The 17,499-nt window shown below is 36.8% G+C and overlaps 1 protein-coding gene across 1 annotated transcript in view; it reads right to left on the bottom strand.

Moving 5' to 3' along the window:
* The window catches only part of MICU2 (mitochondrial calcium uptake 2), a gene marked incomplete at its 5' end in the record, with an annotated part of 133,880 nt that overhangs the window by 15,129 nt on the left and 101,252 nt on the right, over nucleotides 1-17,499 (bottom strand). The window contains 2 exons of the mRNA XM_021539938.3: nucleotides 7,981-8,043; nucleotides 13,862-13,944. Of these exons, the coding sequence (XP_021395613.2) occupies nucleotides 7,981-8,043; nucleotides 13,862-13,944 (146 nt within the window). The remainder of the gene's footprint in view (nucleotides 1-7,980; nucleotides 8,044-13,861; nucleotides 13,945-17,499) is intronic.

Below are 17,499 nucleotides of genomic sequence, written 5' to 3'. Positions count from 1 at the left end.
TTCAACTTAATTTTCAACAACACCAAACCCACACATAATGCTGTATTTCTGCTCTATGCTTCTTTCAGCACCAGCATACTGGCATTTCTTTGAACACAACAAAACACTAAGCAACACGAAGAGAGAAATTTTTTTAAGCCTGTAGGGATTTCAGCATACTATTCTTATGACATCTAAATAGCCTCTGTGTCTTTTATCTGGTTGAAGAGGTAAGATGAAAGACAAGAGTCTATTCATAAGATTTAATACTAATGGTTATTTAGCTTTCAGCATCATCAATAACAAGTCCCATTAGTCCCCCGTGTTTCATGCTTACTGCATACATGACACAGTTATTTTATAGCTAAAGCAGAAACATTCCTCATTTCTACTACAAGCTACAGTTCACCAAATGCCAGTGATATGAGTTATGTGTGAGTGAACCTAGAAAAAAACACTTTTCAAGCCATATGCAAACTGTACTTACTGAACTTTTATCATTTAATTGCAGGCAAAAAATATTTAAATACCCACAAGACCTATCCTTCTGAAGTTTAAACACTTCAGATTACTGTGAAGACTGATGCATAAACATTGGTATATGCTTTTTTGAAAGCCAAGAGTCAAACATTCATGTATGCTTATTTGAAATTCAAACCCAAACTATTTATATCAGAATGCAAAGTTTTCTAAAAAGAAACAGAGAAGAATCCACATATCCCTCACTGCAGCTAGACTGTAATCTGCTTTTTGTGGGTTTTGCTTTATGTTTAAAGGAGATTTGAAAAATGCAAGGAATAGATTTGCTAAAGTAATTTAAAAAACTGAACTCATGATTACATAACTTAATGCTTCTAATTTAATTACTTCATATTATAATCAGTGTTGTATGAAAACAAACTGAAAAATGAGGTTTAAAATAACCTTTTCAAAACTATGTCTGTGACAGCCAAAGGTTTTTTCTTCTATTAATGTTTCTCTAGTTGCAAACTAGAAGAAGGCATACAAACAATACCTACCTCATCTTATCTAAGATGACAAAGCCTATCCCAGGATTTATAACAAATATGCACCTACTTGCTGGCTACCTTCTTTATCAGTTGAAATTTCACAGTGAAACTGGCAGATGTCCAAACACTATGTTAGTGAGAGTTAAATATATTTTAAAACTACAAAACAGTACATTCCTTTAAAGCATAAAATGCAACAGGAGACCACAGAGACTACAGCTTAAGGGTGAAATTAAAAAAAATTGCTTTTCCTAGAGTTAATGCTATTAAATTAAAGTACATGTTAGTACATAATTCCTTTTTGTCCACAGAATCATTAGGAGCTTTTGCTGCTGATCTGTATAAATTAGTACCGACATGACAAATCCTTGTTAGAAGATAATGAGAATTCTATTAATATTTCCAACACTTCGCCCTCGTGAGCTTGGGTGAAAGAATGGAATGTCTCTCTTGGCAATAAGAATGAAATGGTAACCCAATCCCAGGCTGCAAAGCAGACCAGACTGGTAGACTTGAGTCACTATCTACACTGAGTGAAAGTTTGTATTCTGGTGTATCTGGCTGCTTCAGGCCCTGGGACTGTGCACCATCGGATTCTTTTGATCAGTGTATTTTACAGAAAGCTGAGGCACAGAGTGGAAAAAGGATCCCAGTAGTCTGAGTTTCATCTTGATACAAGCACAGGATGGGGCAGAGACATGTATCACAACTGGGGAACTCAGACATGTTCCAGAATCCCAAAGACCACACAATCTGATGCCACACAAGTCTATCAACTAATGAATATGTGTGTACATATTAAAAACATAGGATAATTTTCCTAGAGTAATGTTAACGCCTCCTACACTTTTCAAAAGTATCATGAACTGCTGAATTATGCAATTATTCCTTTTTAAGCAAGATCAGATAACACAAGTTATTTCCTTATTACATTAGAGGCCTGATGCTGCAAAAACTGAGTCATGGGCAAAGACCTACCTAATACTGTAGCTTTCCACTGAGCTTTTGACATTTAGGACTTGATACTGCAGCAAGTACCAACAAGTGTCACTGAGAAGAAACTTTATCGCATGGTGAGATGGGACTTTCAGAATAATGTATCTAACTGATTTCCAAAACTCATCTGAAATGTTAATAGACTTACTGTCTCTAGATTTTTACCATTTTTCCTTGCAGAATTTGCCTGAGGCATGACTGGAAAGCATTCATCATGATTAAAATCTGCAATTCGTTTCTTGTTCTCTTGCTTGCTTCCTGAGACATGGTATTTGCTGTGCAATGTTTTACTTCACTAGAAATTTTAAGAATAATATGCATTTTGGATTGAATATTTTTTAAATTAAGACAGAAGGAGACTAAGTAGATGGAAGAATGGGCAGGGAAGTGAGGTTGGGCAAGGAGGACAATACCTTAGTTGCTGTCTGCTAGTGATGTCCAAATATTTCCAAAGTTAAAACTAAATCTTTGCAAATTTTTCTGAGTATGCTTCTCTGCAATCCTCTTTGTTTTTAAGCTGCTAGCTCAGTCAATTCACCATACCAGGCTTCTATCCCAGACTAGCTTCACACACTGCTAAAGAGAATTCAAGCTTTCTGTCATTTTGAGAATCTCCCAGATGCTGGGATATATCCTGACTCAGTTCTGGTAAGAAGGTTTAAAAGATGTGCCCATTGTGAAATTAACCCTAACAGTTACACTCAGTCAAAAGAACTGTAAGCAGGCCAGCTAGTGGGACCAGGAGATACAGACCTCCAAAAGCAGTCCTTTTTGGCAAAGCCCAGTCATTCTCAAGTGGGCCCCAGAATTAAACTGTGTCTTTTATGGTAAATCAACTTTCATCCTAATGTGACTCCATACTGAAGTTTTTCATGTTTTGCAATGCACGTTCTTAATTGGGTAGGATTCAAGAATACCTCAGGTCTGATGCAGAAGGGCTGAAATGTACACAGATGATTCTACAGAGGATATAACAGACAATATTTGAGAAGTCTGACAGAACATCTTCTAAACGATGAACAGCATTTAATAACCCCCATAATTCCTATTACTGGGAGTATCAGTTCTTTTCTTAATGACAACTAATGGCATGGAATCACTCTGCTGTACACTTAGGGCCTTGAGTAACGAAGAACATGTAACTTCACAGACATCCTCAGGTTTCAGTGCATCATTCACAATTCTGCATCAATTCATAAGGAGATACAGAATAAAAACGTTTTCCAGGCAATGGAGCTAAAACTAATCTGGGAGTAGATGCTGCAGGAGATACTGTAAGCACCAAACAGAAACAGGTTGAACCTTGTCTTCTGAGGAGGATGACTACACCAAGCAGTTGGGGAATGGCACTGCTGCACTGCAAAGCCCTGCTGGCAGCCTGAGAAAGCAGCTCCTACACACACCTGGGGAACCCATGCCATGCCTCTCTGTCGTGGCATACTTTAAAAATGTGACTTTGCACCAAGAAAGAGATTCCATTATGAGGACCCCCTCAGGAGGTGTGATGTGCTATGAAGCTCACTCTGATCATGGCAGACTTGGCCTTGAAGGCCAAGCACATCCATCCTCAGGATGCAGAAACCCTCTTGCTCTCGGTGCTGAAAATGGCTCAGGTGGCCTGCCACCAGCTCCCCAGCCAGCCCCTGCTCAAATACGTTTCCTTCTCTCTCAAGGTTACAATGTCATGAGATTATATGGAAAAATAAAATAATATCTTTGCCCATGAGGTAAAAAATGACCCAGTGCTTTTTCAAGAATCTAATATTTTGATGTCTGACAGTTTGGTTCTTTTAGGGGGTTTGCCTGTCTGAAGAACTTTCTTTAAAGCATAACATCACGCTGCTCCTTGGTTTAAAGTATCTAAAAGCTTTTTAACAGAATTCAGTGTTAAATTGCTGACACAAAACATACATATTTATGTTGGAGAAGATAGGTCAATAAAAAATGTGCATTCCATTTGAACTCAGAGGTTACAAGATTAATGACAGACTCTTTGGGGAGGGATATTAATTTTAGTCTTGGACTAGATTCTTGTAAAATTTGATGTGCTGCACCCCTATTACAGAATACTGCTGCACTAGAAGAGCATAGCTCCCAGCCACCACCTTCCTTCAGTTTTAAGCAATCTTTAGTTATACTGAGATAGTAGACTTAGAAGCACTGAGTAGAAAACTTTAAACCAGGTAGAGATTCTAGGGAGCAGATGAGCAAGTTATCATGACTTGCACAATTCCTGTGGTTGAGGAGATGCATCACAATTCTACAGTTTCTGAAGGTCCAGGTGTAAAACCTTGTCTTGACCAGGTAAGCAGAGAAATGTGTGAATGACTAATGTCATTTACTTCTTTTAGAACCATAGGAATAAAAAAAAAAAAAAAGAAAGAAGTAGACAGGCTAAAACAACTTATACTCAAATAATATGAAATTGTTCATGTGTGAGTCTAAAAGTACACTTCATAGAGTCACACAATTTCAGTTCATAAGTTTTCTTATGTTTAAAAGAGATGAGCAGTTGTGTCCTCAGCTACTAGTTATATATATAAAAAAAATCCCCAATCATACTTCTCACACTTTGTATGAAAATGTATTCACTAGGGAATCCAGAAGCATATCTTTAACCATTTGGAAATGAAATAATTCATTTATTTCACAACACTAATTTCATTTTAAGAACAAATACAGAATGCTCTGTATTGTCAATCATCTTCTAACAGTAGCTAAAAGTAATTTGTAAGTTTACTCATTAAATAAAGCATATTAAATGAGAGGTACTTGATAACTCATTATTCTAAATTCAAGGGCTTGAGAGCAAATTCCCTGATTTAGATAACTGGTCTGTCCAGTAGATATTTGCCACCACTAGCACTGTTTTCACAGCCAGGACACTAAAGCACCTTATCCTGTTAGACTATCCTTTTAAGGAACTCAGGGCAGAAACACAAAAGCAACACATGCTGCTTGTGGGGCAACACCTTTTCAAAACAAACAAAATCTTCTAGTCCATGCACTTTCCAACTGCAATCTAGATCAGTTCCAGGCAGGGAGTTAGGCTCTCCTCTTCCATTGACCATGGTCATGTGTTCAGCTGGATGTTCCATATGAGAACAGTTCTGCCAGGAAGCCAGATGGACCATTTCCTCTGGCCTATGGGGAGGGTGCTCGAGCTGAGGCAGTCACTGCCTCTGTTGGCTTCTGCACCATTTTCTCCAGTCTGATTAGAAAGAAGCAGGCTCTAGTGTTTTAGGTCTGCCTGCAGCTCTCCTTCACTGTGTGCACCTCTGCTATGAGACTGCCAGATTGCCTGCTCTGCAAAATTCAGCATGGAACTTCCTAAAAGATGGAACCAGTTAAGGCTGGGCAGATTATTATTTCTGCTTTTCTTCTATCATCAGTTATAATATTGGAAAAAGAAAAGCCCTTAATTGAAATATATGTATCTGGATAACCAATTCCACTGTAATCCCATTCAAGGGCCAAAACTAAGTGGTGAAAATTTGAATTTTAGGTGTGTAAGTCAAAGTGTCTGTAAAAAAGGCAGATATACAAGCACCCCGGGAGAACAGCAAACTGATTTTTCTTTTCCTTATACAGTAACTCAATGAGTATAAATTATAAATTTGTGTCACCATAAAGTAAATAAATGACTGGGACCTTTGTCTACACAGGGAATACACCTTCATATGGTTAAACAGAGCTGCAGACTACCATTTAAACTGTATTTTCCTAGGTTGGTGACATTTGCCATCTGGTATCAGAGACTGGGTTTACTTTGATAAAACAGCAAACTCATAAGCAAATTGAGAAAGCGTTGTGGACATAAAGAACCATTCCAAACACCAAAATTCTAATGCAGTATCTCAAGTTTTAAAAAACATAGTCAACTTAAATGCCATATTTTTATGCTTCATCTGTTTTGCTTAAAGGCAATACTATGACTTACCATAATTATAAAAAATAAAGGGTAAAACATGTCCAACGACTACACTGTATGGTCAGATTCACTGCTTATAAAGATAATAAATTTCTTTAGTGAAAAGCCGAGACAGGAAGAAAATAAAAATTAAGAGAAATGTGATAATTTGGATTTTGCCACATAGAAATATAGAGACCATAATAATTTCAAGTTAGCTGTATTCCCCAAAGCTATTTAATTCTTTCATACTAGAATTCCATTTATAATCTTCTCTGACACAGTATTAAATAACATTTTCTGGTTACAATAACTTCAGATTTTTCTCAATGGAGAACTTTGAAGACAAATTTTGAAGCAAGACAAAAACAAAATAGAGACATTCCAGCTCAGGTATTTAATTAGCTCACAATAAGCTTATGTGTTTATAACTAATCTGTCCAACTGTATCAAAGTTTCTCTGGAAATTTTATACTATAGCTGTGCATTCATGCAGAATAAAGATCTTTTTTCTTTCACTGTCATGACATTTAAGTCTCAATTGAAATAGGTTTTGAGGAGCAGACAACCCTATTAATCCTAGCTATTTTAATCTGGTGATTGATGAAAAGATTCAAGAAAGGAGATTGTTGTTTGTCGATCAAATAATTTTAAACTCAACTTTGAATATACACCATGGGAGGAAAACTTTTGTGAATCAGAAGACAGTTTATGCCTAATAAATTTTAAAGGTGTCAGCAACAGCCACTTCCGCTTTTTCCTCAAGTAAAGAACATGAGTATCTCTTTGTAGAAACTGCTGATGCATGATTTACAAAGCAGAGCCCTCTATAAATTCCCTATTGAATGCTTCCAATATGAGCAGCCACTGCCTCATGCCCAGTGTAAACTGAAAGTTTACAACCAACAGCAAGTTGTTGATATAAGCAGCATCTTTTAGTAATAGATGGAGATAATCTAGCTATACTCTCCCCTTCTTTAGACTCACAGAATACTTTAGATTGGAGAAGATCTCTTAAGATTATTGAGTCCAACCATTACCCCAGTACTGCCAAGTCCCTCACTAAACCATGTCTCTATGCACCACATCCACATGTATTTTGAATGCTTTCAGGGATGGTGATTCCACCATTTCCCTGGGCATCCTGTTACAGTGCTTGACCAATGTCAGTGAAAATTTTTTCCTAATATCCAATCTAAACCTCCCTTGGTGCAACTTGAGGACATTTTCACTAGTCCCATCAGCTGTAACATGGTTCATTAGCTTCTTCTGAGGTGTTTCAGTATGCTCAGGATTCCCCCTCTCTGTTTTCAGTCTCACTCAGTGTCACCCAGGCTACAGATTATCTTGTCTCTGTGCTGACTACGGACTCAAGAAGACTCTACCTGAGAAGAAGGGAGGTTGCAGGTGGCTGGATTCATGGGAAAACAGAAGAGACCAAGAACTTACCTGTCCCTTTCATTGATGAGATATATTCACTATTTGTTAGTGGTCTGCAAAACAATGCAACTTCTTTTCCAGCTGGACAATCATACTCTAGGATTGTTTCTTCTGGTCAGCATCTATGCTGCCTATTTCTGGAAACTGACTTGACTAAAATAATCCTCAGTTACAATAACCAAATTTCAAACCAACTCAGAATAAACTGATATCACTACAACAGCAGCACTCAGGAAAACTTAAGCTATAGATTTCTGTTTGGAAAGCCCTCTATTCTTATACGGCAATATGGAGCTCTTCCTGAGCTTTTCATAAGTAGAGGAGAGTTACTTTAAAGAGAGGCTCACAGAAACCAACCAAGTGAATACACAGTCATGAAATACTCTGATTGCATCCATTTCATCAGAAGGCTCAGAAATGACAAACATTTTTCTCCCCCAGTTAGAAAGCAGTTGACAAATCATGGCCTTTCATTTAATTAAAGCACTAATATATACTTATCTAAAAACTTATATACTAATATATATACTTATATGTTTATCTTAACTTTAACTTATATACTTATCTAAAAACTCAGAAAAAACAACAAAGTTCATGGGAAACATGACAATGTTTTTGTGAGGAAAATGTATCTCTATTTCATACCCGAAGTACAGTTTCGTCTCCAGCTGCTTTCAAGTCATCTTCCTTCCCAATGATTTTCTGTAGCTGTAATTATTGAAACAGGAGAAAAGAACAGGAAAATTACAAATTTGATTTTATTAGAGCCTTCTTTTTCTGAACCTTGATTTAATTGCACCTTTTCTTAATTATACATTTCTGCAAGGTTCTCTAGTCATGACAAAATATTTGCATACTTGAAGATATTTTGCTATTCAGACACACTTTTTCCTAGGAATGTCATATCTACTGTGGTGAATATAACCAAACATGAATCTATCTCTTGCAGCCCAGTGCCTACTCTATTTTTAGAGGGTAGATTTCCTAGCACCAGAAGCTTAGTTTTCACTTCAGAAGATTTTGGAAGTCTAGGGTGTAACATCAAGGATCATTCCAGAAATAAAAATTATCCTGATTTTCATGCTGTCCTTCTAGATAGTTTTACATAGTTTTGTAATAAACATGATCTTCTGGACATGAAAAACACATGTGTTCAAATGAGGTGCTATACAACTAATAATAAAGTATAATTTAATTCAATAAAAAACCATTTTTTTCAGAACTGGCATTAGGCAGAATGTGGTTTGAGTTTTCCCCTCCACCCTTGGAAAAAAATTGATCTTGAATGTATTAGCTAAGAAGATTTTTAGAATTACTGAAATGACTCACATTTAAAAACATAATTTCCACTGTCCCAAATAAAGCTTTAAGGTAATATAAACAGTGCACTAATTTGCAGTACCTCAAGCATATCAGAGCTGCAAGGTTTCTTTGACTGTGTTTCAGCTTCAGAGATGAACACTGCCAGAGGAATGATTTAATATAGCACAAAGTACACCTACCTTTCAGACATTTGCATGAATCCTCAAAAGGACAGCAGAAACGAAAGAACAAAGGACTTAATACATTTCAGGTAGAGGTATGGAATTACACCTATCACTCTGAATTTGGAGGCATTAAAAGATGCTTTTAAAGTTCAAAGGATTTCAAAACTGCTGGTTTGCTTCTCAAACATTTCTGAGTGATTCCACAGTCATTATTCTGGGGAGTTTTTAAACTCTCCTCTGGTGTTATTTTTTTTTTTTATTTTTTTTTTTTTTTGGATCTTCAGAGAAGCCGTATGAGCTTGTAAACAGTAAGAAAAACATGCTATCGATTTGTGCTGCCAAAGGTCATCCCTAGACCTCAAATTTTGAGTAATTAACCAGTTCTGGGTTTGTTTGGATTTTTTTAACCTCATTTTTTTGTTTCTCAGCATGCTTACTATGCTTATTATTAGTTTTAAATTGCATGTCTTGATAGTATTTACCAAGAGAAATGCTGTAAAGCAAGGCAATTGTTCCTCCAAATTGTCTTAATTTTTGATCATTTACAAACCAAATTACTAGTACAGTAAAAGCACTGTGAATTTCTTCATAGCAAAATAGCATTATAGAGCTGTGGGTAAAACCACAACTCCTTGTCCATATTCTCACTGAGAAATCACATTTGTTCTTACCTGAAAAATCAATCATTTGATCACACACAAGGAATAAAGCTGCAAATACTTTCCAAACAGGAGAGAAATTATATTTTTCTCTTTTGGATTTAATTTCTAAAGGACTCTTCAAAAAATCTGCAGATTAGATTTCAGTAGCAGAGGCTACTGAAGAGCACAGACACACAGCATAATTATTTTCACAAGTATTCTGAAAGATTTCACTTTTTATTTTCTTGCACTGTATGAAAATTCTCAGAGTGCTTGAAACTATTTCCAGAAGTCTTGTTGATTTTTTTTTAGCATAGTGCAGCAACTACTCACAGAGGGAGAAGAATTCTACCCTCAAGAAATGGACTCCTCCATGTAATGTATTTGTATTTAATATTTATACCTGCTCACCACTCACTATAATAATGGCTAATTCAAAGATAATGAGACCTACTTTGCAAAAGTGAAGCCTTTACTGAAGACAGAAGTAATCTGTTCTGAACAAGCCTTTCTGGCAGAAAGACTATGTCTGTCTTTAAAAACAAAAAAAGTTGCTTGAGAGAGATCAATGCTTGTGGATGCTCTAAGATTACACAAGTGCTCTGTGCCACAGCTGCTGAGTGTTGGGTGCTGGCTCATTCAGCCCTAGATGAAGCTCTACAAGTATTTTGTGGTATCTGCTCTCCAGCAGAAGTGTATAAGACTGTCTACTTAGCTCTTGCATGTGCCATCAGAGCTACTCTGCCTTTATTCCCTGTAGTTTTGAATTGTCATTAATTTTACTTAGACATCTTTAATCAGGACAGATTTAGAGAGTTAGGGAAATTCCTTACTTGCTGGGGATTTTGGGAACTTTGGTAGCCTTATTCTTGGTGGGAGGTCTCAGATTAATGTGCATGGGTTATTATGTGTCTGGAAATCCCCCTCACCAAATCTCAAGTAAATGTCTTGGAAGTGCAGAGTTCACAGAAGTATCTTACTGTCCTCACAGAGATGCAGATAACATGGCTCTGAGAAATGATTCTACACTCTGGCAGGGGCTGATTAAAGGGTGGCAACTAACATCTGTGAGCATGCCATTTCTACCTCTTCTTCTTCATCCTGGAGTTCCAGGGCAAAGCAACAAAACCCTCTTGGCCCTAATACTGAAATGTCTCTTGTACTGTGACTGTTTACCACTGAAATGTGGATTAAGCAGAATTACACTGGGTTCAATACAAAGAAATAGGGAGGAGAGAGAACAAGAGTATCCCTGTGAAGAGAGAGACTTTTACTGGAAATGAGGAAAATGTGCACTGAAATGGAAAGGCTACAGAGGACAAGATAAACTCCCTTGTTGAAAACATGGGATTGCATTCAAGATTTCCTTTCCCAAACATCCATTTTGGTTAGCAGAGAACACTGGGAAATTCTGCATCTCCCACTCCTGAAGTGCCTGATCCATACAGGTTTGAACAGCCTATATCCCATCACATAATGCAGGCACTGAGGACTGACTGGGGTTGGAGTTTCTCTTGTCACGGTCTCCCTTTCCTGAATTATCTGCTTGACACATCCTGTGCCTGTTCATCCAGGAACATGTGAGAATTGAGATATACACAATCCAAAGAATGATGGACATTTTGCAAACCATAAGGGAAGTTCTTACCTCTAAGACTCTACAGTCAGACAACACAGACATACATAGAAGTCTAATCAGTAGATAACGGTGGGAAATGGGGAGCACAAGAGGTGACAAGGAAAGAAAATGAACCAGCAATGAAATTTCTTTTCCCACTGCACCCTGTCTACAGACACTGCCTCCTGATTACTCCTTCTTCACTATTCTTTTCCATTGCATTTTCCTTACTTATATTTCCTGATGTTATTGTCAAATATAGTGTGGAAATCACAATAGAATAGTTCAGATATATTTTCCTAGGATGCCAACTGGGACAAGACAAATGACAGATCAGCCACATAACTGACTGATTTATTAGCTATCTAGAAACTTTCCATGATGCCTACAGAACTAGAGCATACAGATGAACATACACACTTATTTCCACATTCTTACATTATCAAAATTTTAATTTTAAACCTAATCTATAAAGTTTTGCTTGAAAATAGTTTCCTCTGTAAATATTAACAAAACAGTTACAAGAGAAAACTCATTCTCTGACTGACTTGCATCCTGTGGGACTTCTTCGAATTTTATGATTCTTGTGAGTTGACAAAGTAATTTATATGTTGGTTTTTTTTACCACGCTATATTATTTTATCAATACAGCCCAAAAAAGAAATGCCAAGTAACAATCTATCTAACCAGAATAATTTTCATTTAGCTTGATTGACTCTATAGAAATGAAATTATTTTAATGATTTACATAACATTTTCACCTCTACATTTGATGATTTTCTGTTGTTTATACTGGCTGATTTAATTAGAATACCTGAAATGGGTGATGATGTTAAATATATAACATATTTCACATTTCCCCAAAAGAGCAGTGTAAGAATCTCCTTAGTTGTTTAACTGATAGTACCTTTTTAAAGAAAGCACTCCTAAGGTGGCATTTTGGTGCAAAGACATTACAAGCTGAACATGTTCACTTGTGTTCATGGAGTTACGTTCGCTTGTAACATATTGTTTTGCAGCTGAATAATACAGCCATAACAGACTTATTTTGGTAATCAGGACACTGCTAGTCTGATAACAATTCACTATGATTGAACCTTGTTTAGTAGGTCAAAAATACAGGCTTTACTAGAATTTAATTTATTTTTAACCAGCAGAATAATTAACACTTTACAGAACAAATTCTTAAAAATTAAAAGATCTTGTGTAGCAACAAATGGGTGTAGGGCTGTGCTGCTTTTGGCTGGGATATAGTTAATTTCCTTCACAGTGGCTGGTGTGGGGCTGTGTTTTGGATTTGTGCTGAGCAGAGGGCTGATAACACAGAGATGTTTTTGTTGTTGCTGAGCAGGGCTTGCACAGAGCCAAGGCCTTTTCTGCTTTTGTACTGCCATGCTGGGGAGGGGGCTGGGGGGGACACAGCCAGGACAGGTGACCCCAGCTGACCAAAGGGACATTCCAGACCATCTGACATGCTCTGTACATAAAGTTGGGGGAAGGAGGAAGAGGAGGACATTTTCAGCAATAGCTTTTGTCTTCCCAAGTCACCATTACATGTGGTGGGTCTCTGCTTCGTGGGGATGGCTGAACACTGCCTGTCCATGGGAAGCAGTGAATTAATCCCTTGTTCTGCTTTGCTTGTGCACATGCCTTTTACTTTGCCTATTAAAATGTCTTTGTCTCAATCCATTCTCTTACCCTTCTGATTATCTCCCTGATCCAGCTGGTGGGAGAAAGAACATGCAACACAACAAAGGTATCTGCAGGTTCAGTTAGGGGCTTCTGGCAACACTGTCTTGGAAAATGATCTAATTTCAAGTATTATTTTCAAATAGTACTACTAAGCCTAGAAGTATTTTTGCAACATTTTAGAATAGATTTAAAGTATGACTCATCAATTGTAACCTTGCTAAGAGACAATTCACTGAAAAAAAGGTGCTAAGTGCAAAACATGCGAACAGCTACTCTATTGTTAATCAACTGGTCCATCTTTAAAAGTTTTAGATTTTAAAGTTCTTTAGAGACATGAGTTTGTGATCAGCTTTAATGTCACCCTAGTGACAGAAAGTAATTTGAATTGTAGTAGCTATGTCATCTTCTTATAAAATTGCGTCTCCACTTACCTCCAACATGAATTAAGGATCTGAAATAAGTTGAGGGAGTCTATTAAAAATTATGACTGTTAATTCTGCATTCAACTTTTAACAAGAAGTATATAGTTAGTGTTCTGTTAAATATTTAATAGTTGAATAATCTATATAACGAAGCCTATTCTTAAAAACATCAGAGCAAGATTTTGTTAGTTTTTAAAGTATCTACCTTTCTCCCCCATAGTTTGGATACTATATGGGAAAAAAACTGCTGTTTCTCTTCAATGTGTGAATTGATAAAAATCTTTCTGCAACAGCAAGTAAAATTAATAAAGACCAAAAGAGGATGGGGAATTAAAGAAATTATTCAACATATTAAGAAAACAAAAGATTCTTCCAGATGATTATTTAAATTAGCTCATGGGATTAATGGATATACACTAATTCCTACCTTCCTAGTAGCAGATATTTACCTACAATTCTAAGGTAACACTTACACAAGTGGATTCAATTATGATAAGTAGTTCTATCACAATACTTCAATATGTGCCCCTTTCATATAAAATATGTTAGTAAGCATGTGATCATAAACTGGACTGAAAAACAGGCTTGATGATTTTAATAAATCTTCATTGAGCAAATATAACCTATGGATCTATTTAAAATTAAAACTTATGTAAATACACCTACCTTAAAGAATTCTTTCTTTTCAACTTGTTCATTGCCATCTGCATCCAACATTTTAAAGGCAATCTGAAGTCCAGTCTGGGGTTCTGCAGCAAATTGCAAAAGAACTTTATTGAAAATATCACACACTTACACTAGAACTCAAATACCAAATGTAAAATGATTATTGATCTGGTTCAGTTCTCCATTGTTATGTACATACATGGTATTTCCAGTGAACCATACACACCTCTTCCAATACAAGCAAACTGTTTAAACACCTTTTTACTATCATTTCAAGGGATAATTAATGCAATAATGGCAAAGTAAGAAAAGCCAGCAGTGCCTAAGTACAAGCCATGAATGTTCATCGCACTCCAATGAAAATACTGTATCACTTACTGGCTGGGTCTTAAGGTATTCCCAAAGGGTGTCTCTATAATCCCATCTGCAGTCTAGCTCTGCCTTGTTTATAAAAGCTCCTTTTCAGGTGAGAAGAATGGAAAACTATTTCTGGCTGTTTTTGACAAAAGCATGTTTTGTGTGACTCCCATCATGATGATTAATTTTTCCAGGAATTCTACACAATTTTACCCTGCATTTCCTTCACTGAGTGGATGTTTCTTTCCAACACAAATGTAATGAGTTCTGAATCTTGAAGATGCTATAAAAGTATGGTGTGTTTCAAGCTCCTTCCCACAATTTCCTGATCTTAATTTTCTTACTCCTGTAAGGTGGCCTTGAACATTGGCAAGCCCACACAGGAGCAACATGCTGCTGAAATGTAGCTACAGTTCACTGTGGTAGCAATCCCTTATCCCAGTAATCTCTAGAGCAGGTGAATTAATGCCACAATCCAGTCATGTCATATGAAAGCCATGGACTTATTGTCTCTGGAATATATTGATGCTTCCAAGAACATGAGGGCAGTGAAGTAGTATTCTAAAAAACTCCAATGTCTTCAGAGTTTTTATTCTGGAAATATATTCTTCTAGTTGCATTCTGTAAAGTTTTAAGCCTTGCTTTTTTTTAAAAGAATCTTTCTGCAAAGGAAACAAGTTAAAGAACTATACCATTTCTTTTAAGTCATAACAAGATGATTAAAGAAAGTACTATTTTTACATTTTGAAAATAACCACATCTTCAGCAGTCAACTAATATTCTGTGTGAAGCAATCTTGTGATGCAGGGGTATTTTATAAATACCGCTGCAATCTGCACAGCAGTGCTGCCCCCAGCAATTGGGTTGATTTAATACTCAAAACTGGCTTCCTATCCATGGAAATGCCACATGCTAAATTTGTGTTACTAGTACAAAAGCAAGAAAAGGCTATCCAATAGCATATTTAGAGAATATTGTAATTGATGCATTTAATAGCAATTCATACCATCTGTGTTCCAATTTTCAGATAAGAGAGCTGTTAGTGAAAATATAGACCTAAAGCTGCTTATACTGTTCAGAGATGACATACTTATCTGATATGATGTAACCCCAAAGGTATGTGTTTGTAAAATAAGCATAGTTCAAAGACTACCACAGATATATTTGTATTTAATTAGAATCAGGCAAAATTCCAAAATCTGAACAGAGAACTTCATCCTGGCTGTGAGTGCAAGTTAGACCTAGGTGCCTCCTCTCCTAATATTCCTTCATTGACCAAGCTGTCAACTTGTATGACTGGGCAATTGAAACAAAGCTCTAAGTAAAGGTGACAACTTCAGTTCCTGGGCTTCTTCACCAGGCAGGGCTCCATTAACCTATTGCTAGAAATGAAATTCAATATAGCACTGGAAGAAAAAAGACAATGATGACACAAGGCACACAGAAAAGAGACAAGAAAGTCATGGGGGAAAAAATAAAACCTTTGTCTGTCACAAAATTATATTTTCAAGTTCAGTGTTTTTACAGACTCTGATTTTGTACGACAGACAGCACAGTTTCATCAGCAGCGTGGAACCAGGAATCTGATGACTCTTTTTCCACTTCCCTATTGCTCAGTTGGTGACTTGGAAGCAATTTAAATATTGATGCCTGCTTTAAGAAATCTCACATTAATTCTCACTAGTGAGAGAGACAGGTTGTGTAACTTGGGGCTGACTGACAGGGGATACTTGTTAGGCAAAGACAGAGGCACTAACACTTGTTGACATTTGTTTTCAAACTGATCAGTATGATAACCCTCTGTGTAACCAAAGCAGCAACATTACCACTGCATTTTTATCCTGCATTAAAAGATGCCTTTGTTTTTGAGGTTCAATACATTCCTATATAAATTATGTGAAAAACAATGTTTGTCTGGAGAAGTGAACAACTTTCTCTGATACTGCTTTGATTTTCTAATTGTTTAAGCCAATAAGTCAGCATGAATTCACTTTCAGCTGCCATAAATTTCTAAAAATAGAATCTTTGGCACTTATTCCTGCAACTTTAAGGTATTCTTCTGAAGTCATAATTTGGCTGTCATAGTTGTCCTTTTTTAACATAAATTCATGTTTTTCGAGTTGCAACAAATACTTTGAAATCAGAATCCTACCTGGGCTAAACTCCTGTCTCTGATTTTAAAAGCCACTTGAACACATGGTATAACTCATGTTCAAGCAGTGTATAGCATGGGACAGTCACCATTACTGAAGCAGTGTATTTGTATGTTAAAGCTTAATGTATACCTATATATACGCAATTTAATACTGCATACTAGCTAAAGTTGCCAAAGACATTATCCACCCTTCATGCTGTGCAACAGGAATGAATGAGGTCTGCTGAGAAATGAGGTAAGGTGCAGAAAGGCCACTTGAATTGTGCAGGAGGTGCATAATAATAGAGGGCTGGACATACTCTTTCCACTCTGTGGAGGCCATCATTACTTGTTCATATTACACCATGAGAGGATGGATTTCCAGAGCAAGGAAAATGTGTCAATTTATTTAAGGCCCAGCCATGGACCTTGCAGCCATGGAAGTGATGGGGGTCACATGAGAGTGATGCCTCTACAGTCGGTCAGGAAAGAAGTGACTGCTTCCTTCTCTCCTTTCCCCATGCACTGATACAACAAATCTATTATGCCTGGCTTTGTCCCTTGCAGAAACTGTTAGATTTGTATAAATCAGTCAAACAAGACTGCGTGTGGACAATTCTGTGGACTATTCCATGGAAATGCATACGGACTACTTCACTACTGCTCTAGGGGTCTTGCCTGTAAGGCTCAGTGACGCATCTCAAATCTTGGTGTTTTTAAGCATCACCTACACATCAGAACAAAACAGGGGGATAGCAGGCATGGTACAGAGAAAGTATCACACAATCCCAGATCACTTCCATGCAAAAAACAAAAAATGCCTGTTGCTTGTAGATTAAGCAAGTACCAAACAAAAGTTGTTTAAAAAAAAGTGCTTGAGAGAAAAAGAAAGGAAGTAAAGGAGAGGGGCTGAAATACATGTACAATACTAGGAGGAAATAAAATCAAAAGGAACAGAGGATAAAGAAAATGGACTTTAAATTCAGACAAAAAGACATGGAAAAATTCTGCTATTTATATATTGCATCCATTGCAAATCTGAACACAACAAAAACAGGCAATTACCTCTAAGACACCCCTGCATAAGCTATATTGCTAATGTCTCGTTGTCCAAAATTATTATCCAGAAGAAAAATTCTTTATCTTC

Source organism: Lonchura striata, chromosome 2, assembly GCF_046129695.1.
Source record: "Lonchura striata isolate bLonStr1 chromosome 2, bLonStr1.mat, whole genome shotgun sequence".
Classification (NCBI taxonomy): domain Eukaryota; kingdom Metazoa; phylum Chordata; class Aves; order Passeriformes; family Estrildidae; genus Lonchura; species Lonchura striata.
Note: the sequence above shows the minus strand (reverse complement) of the source record. Positions and strands in the feature narration are given on the sequence as shown.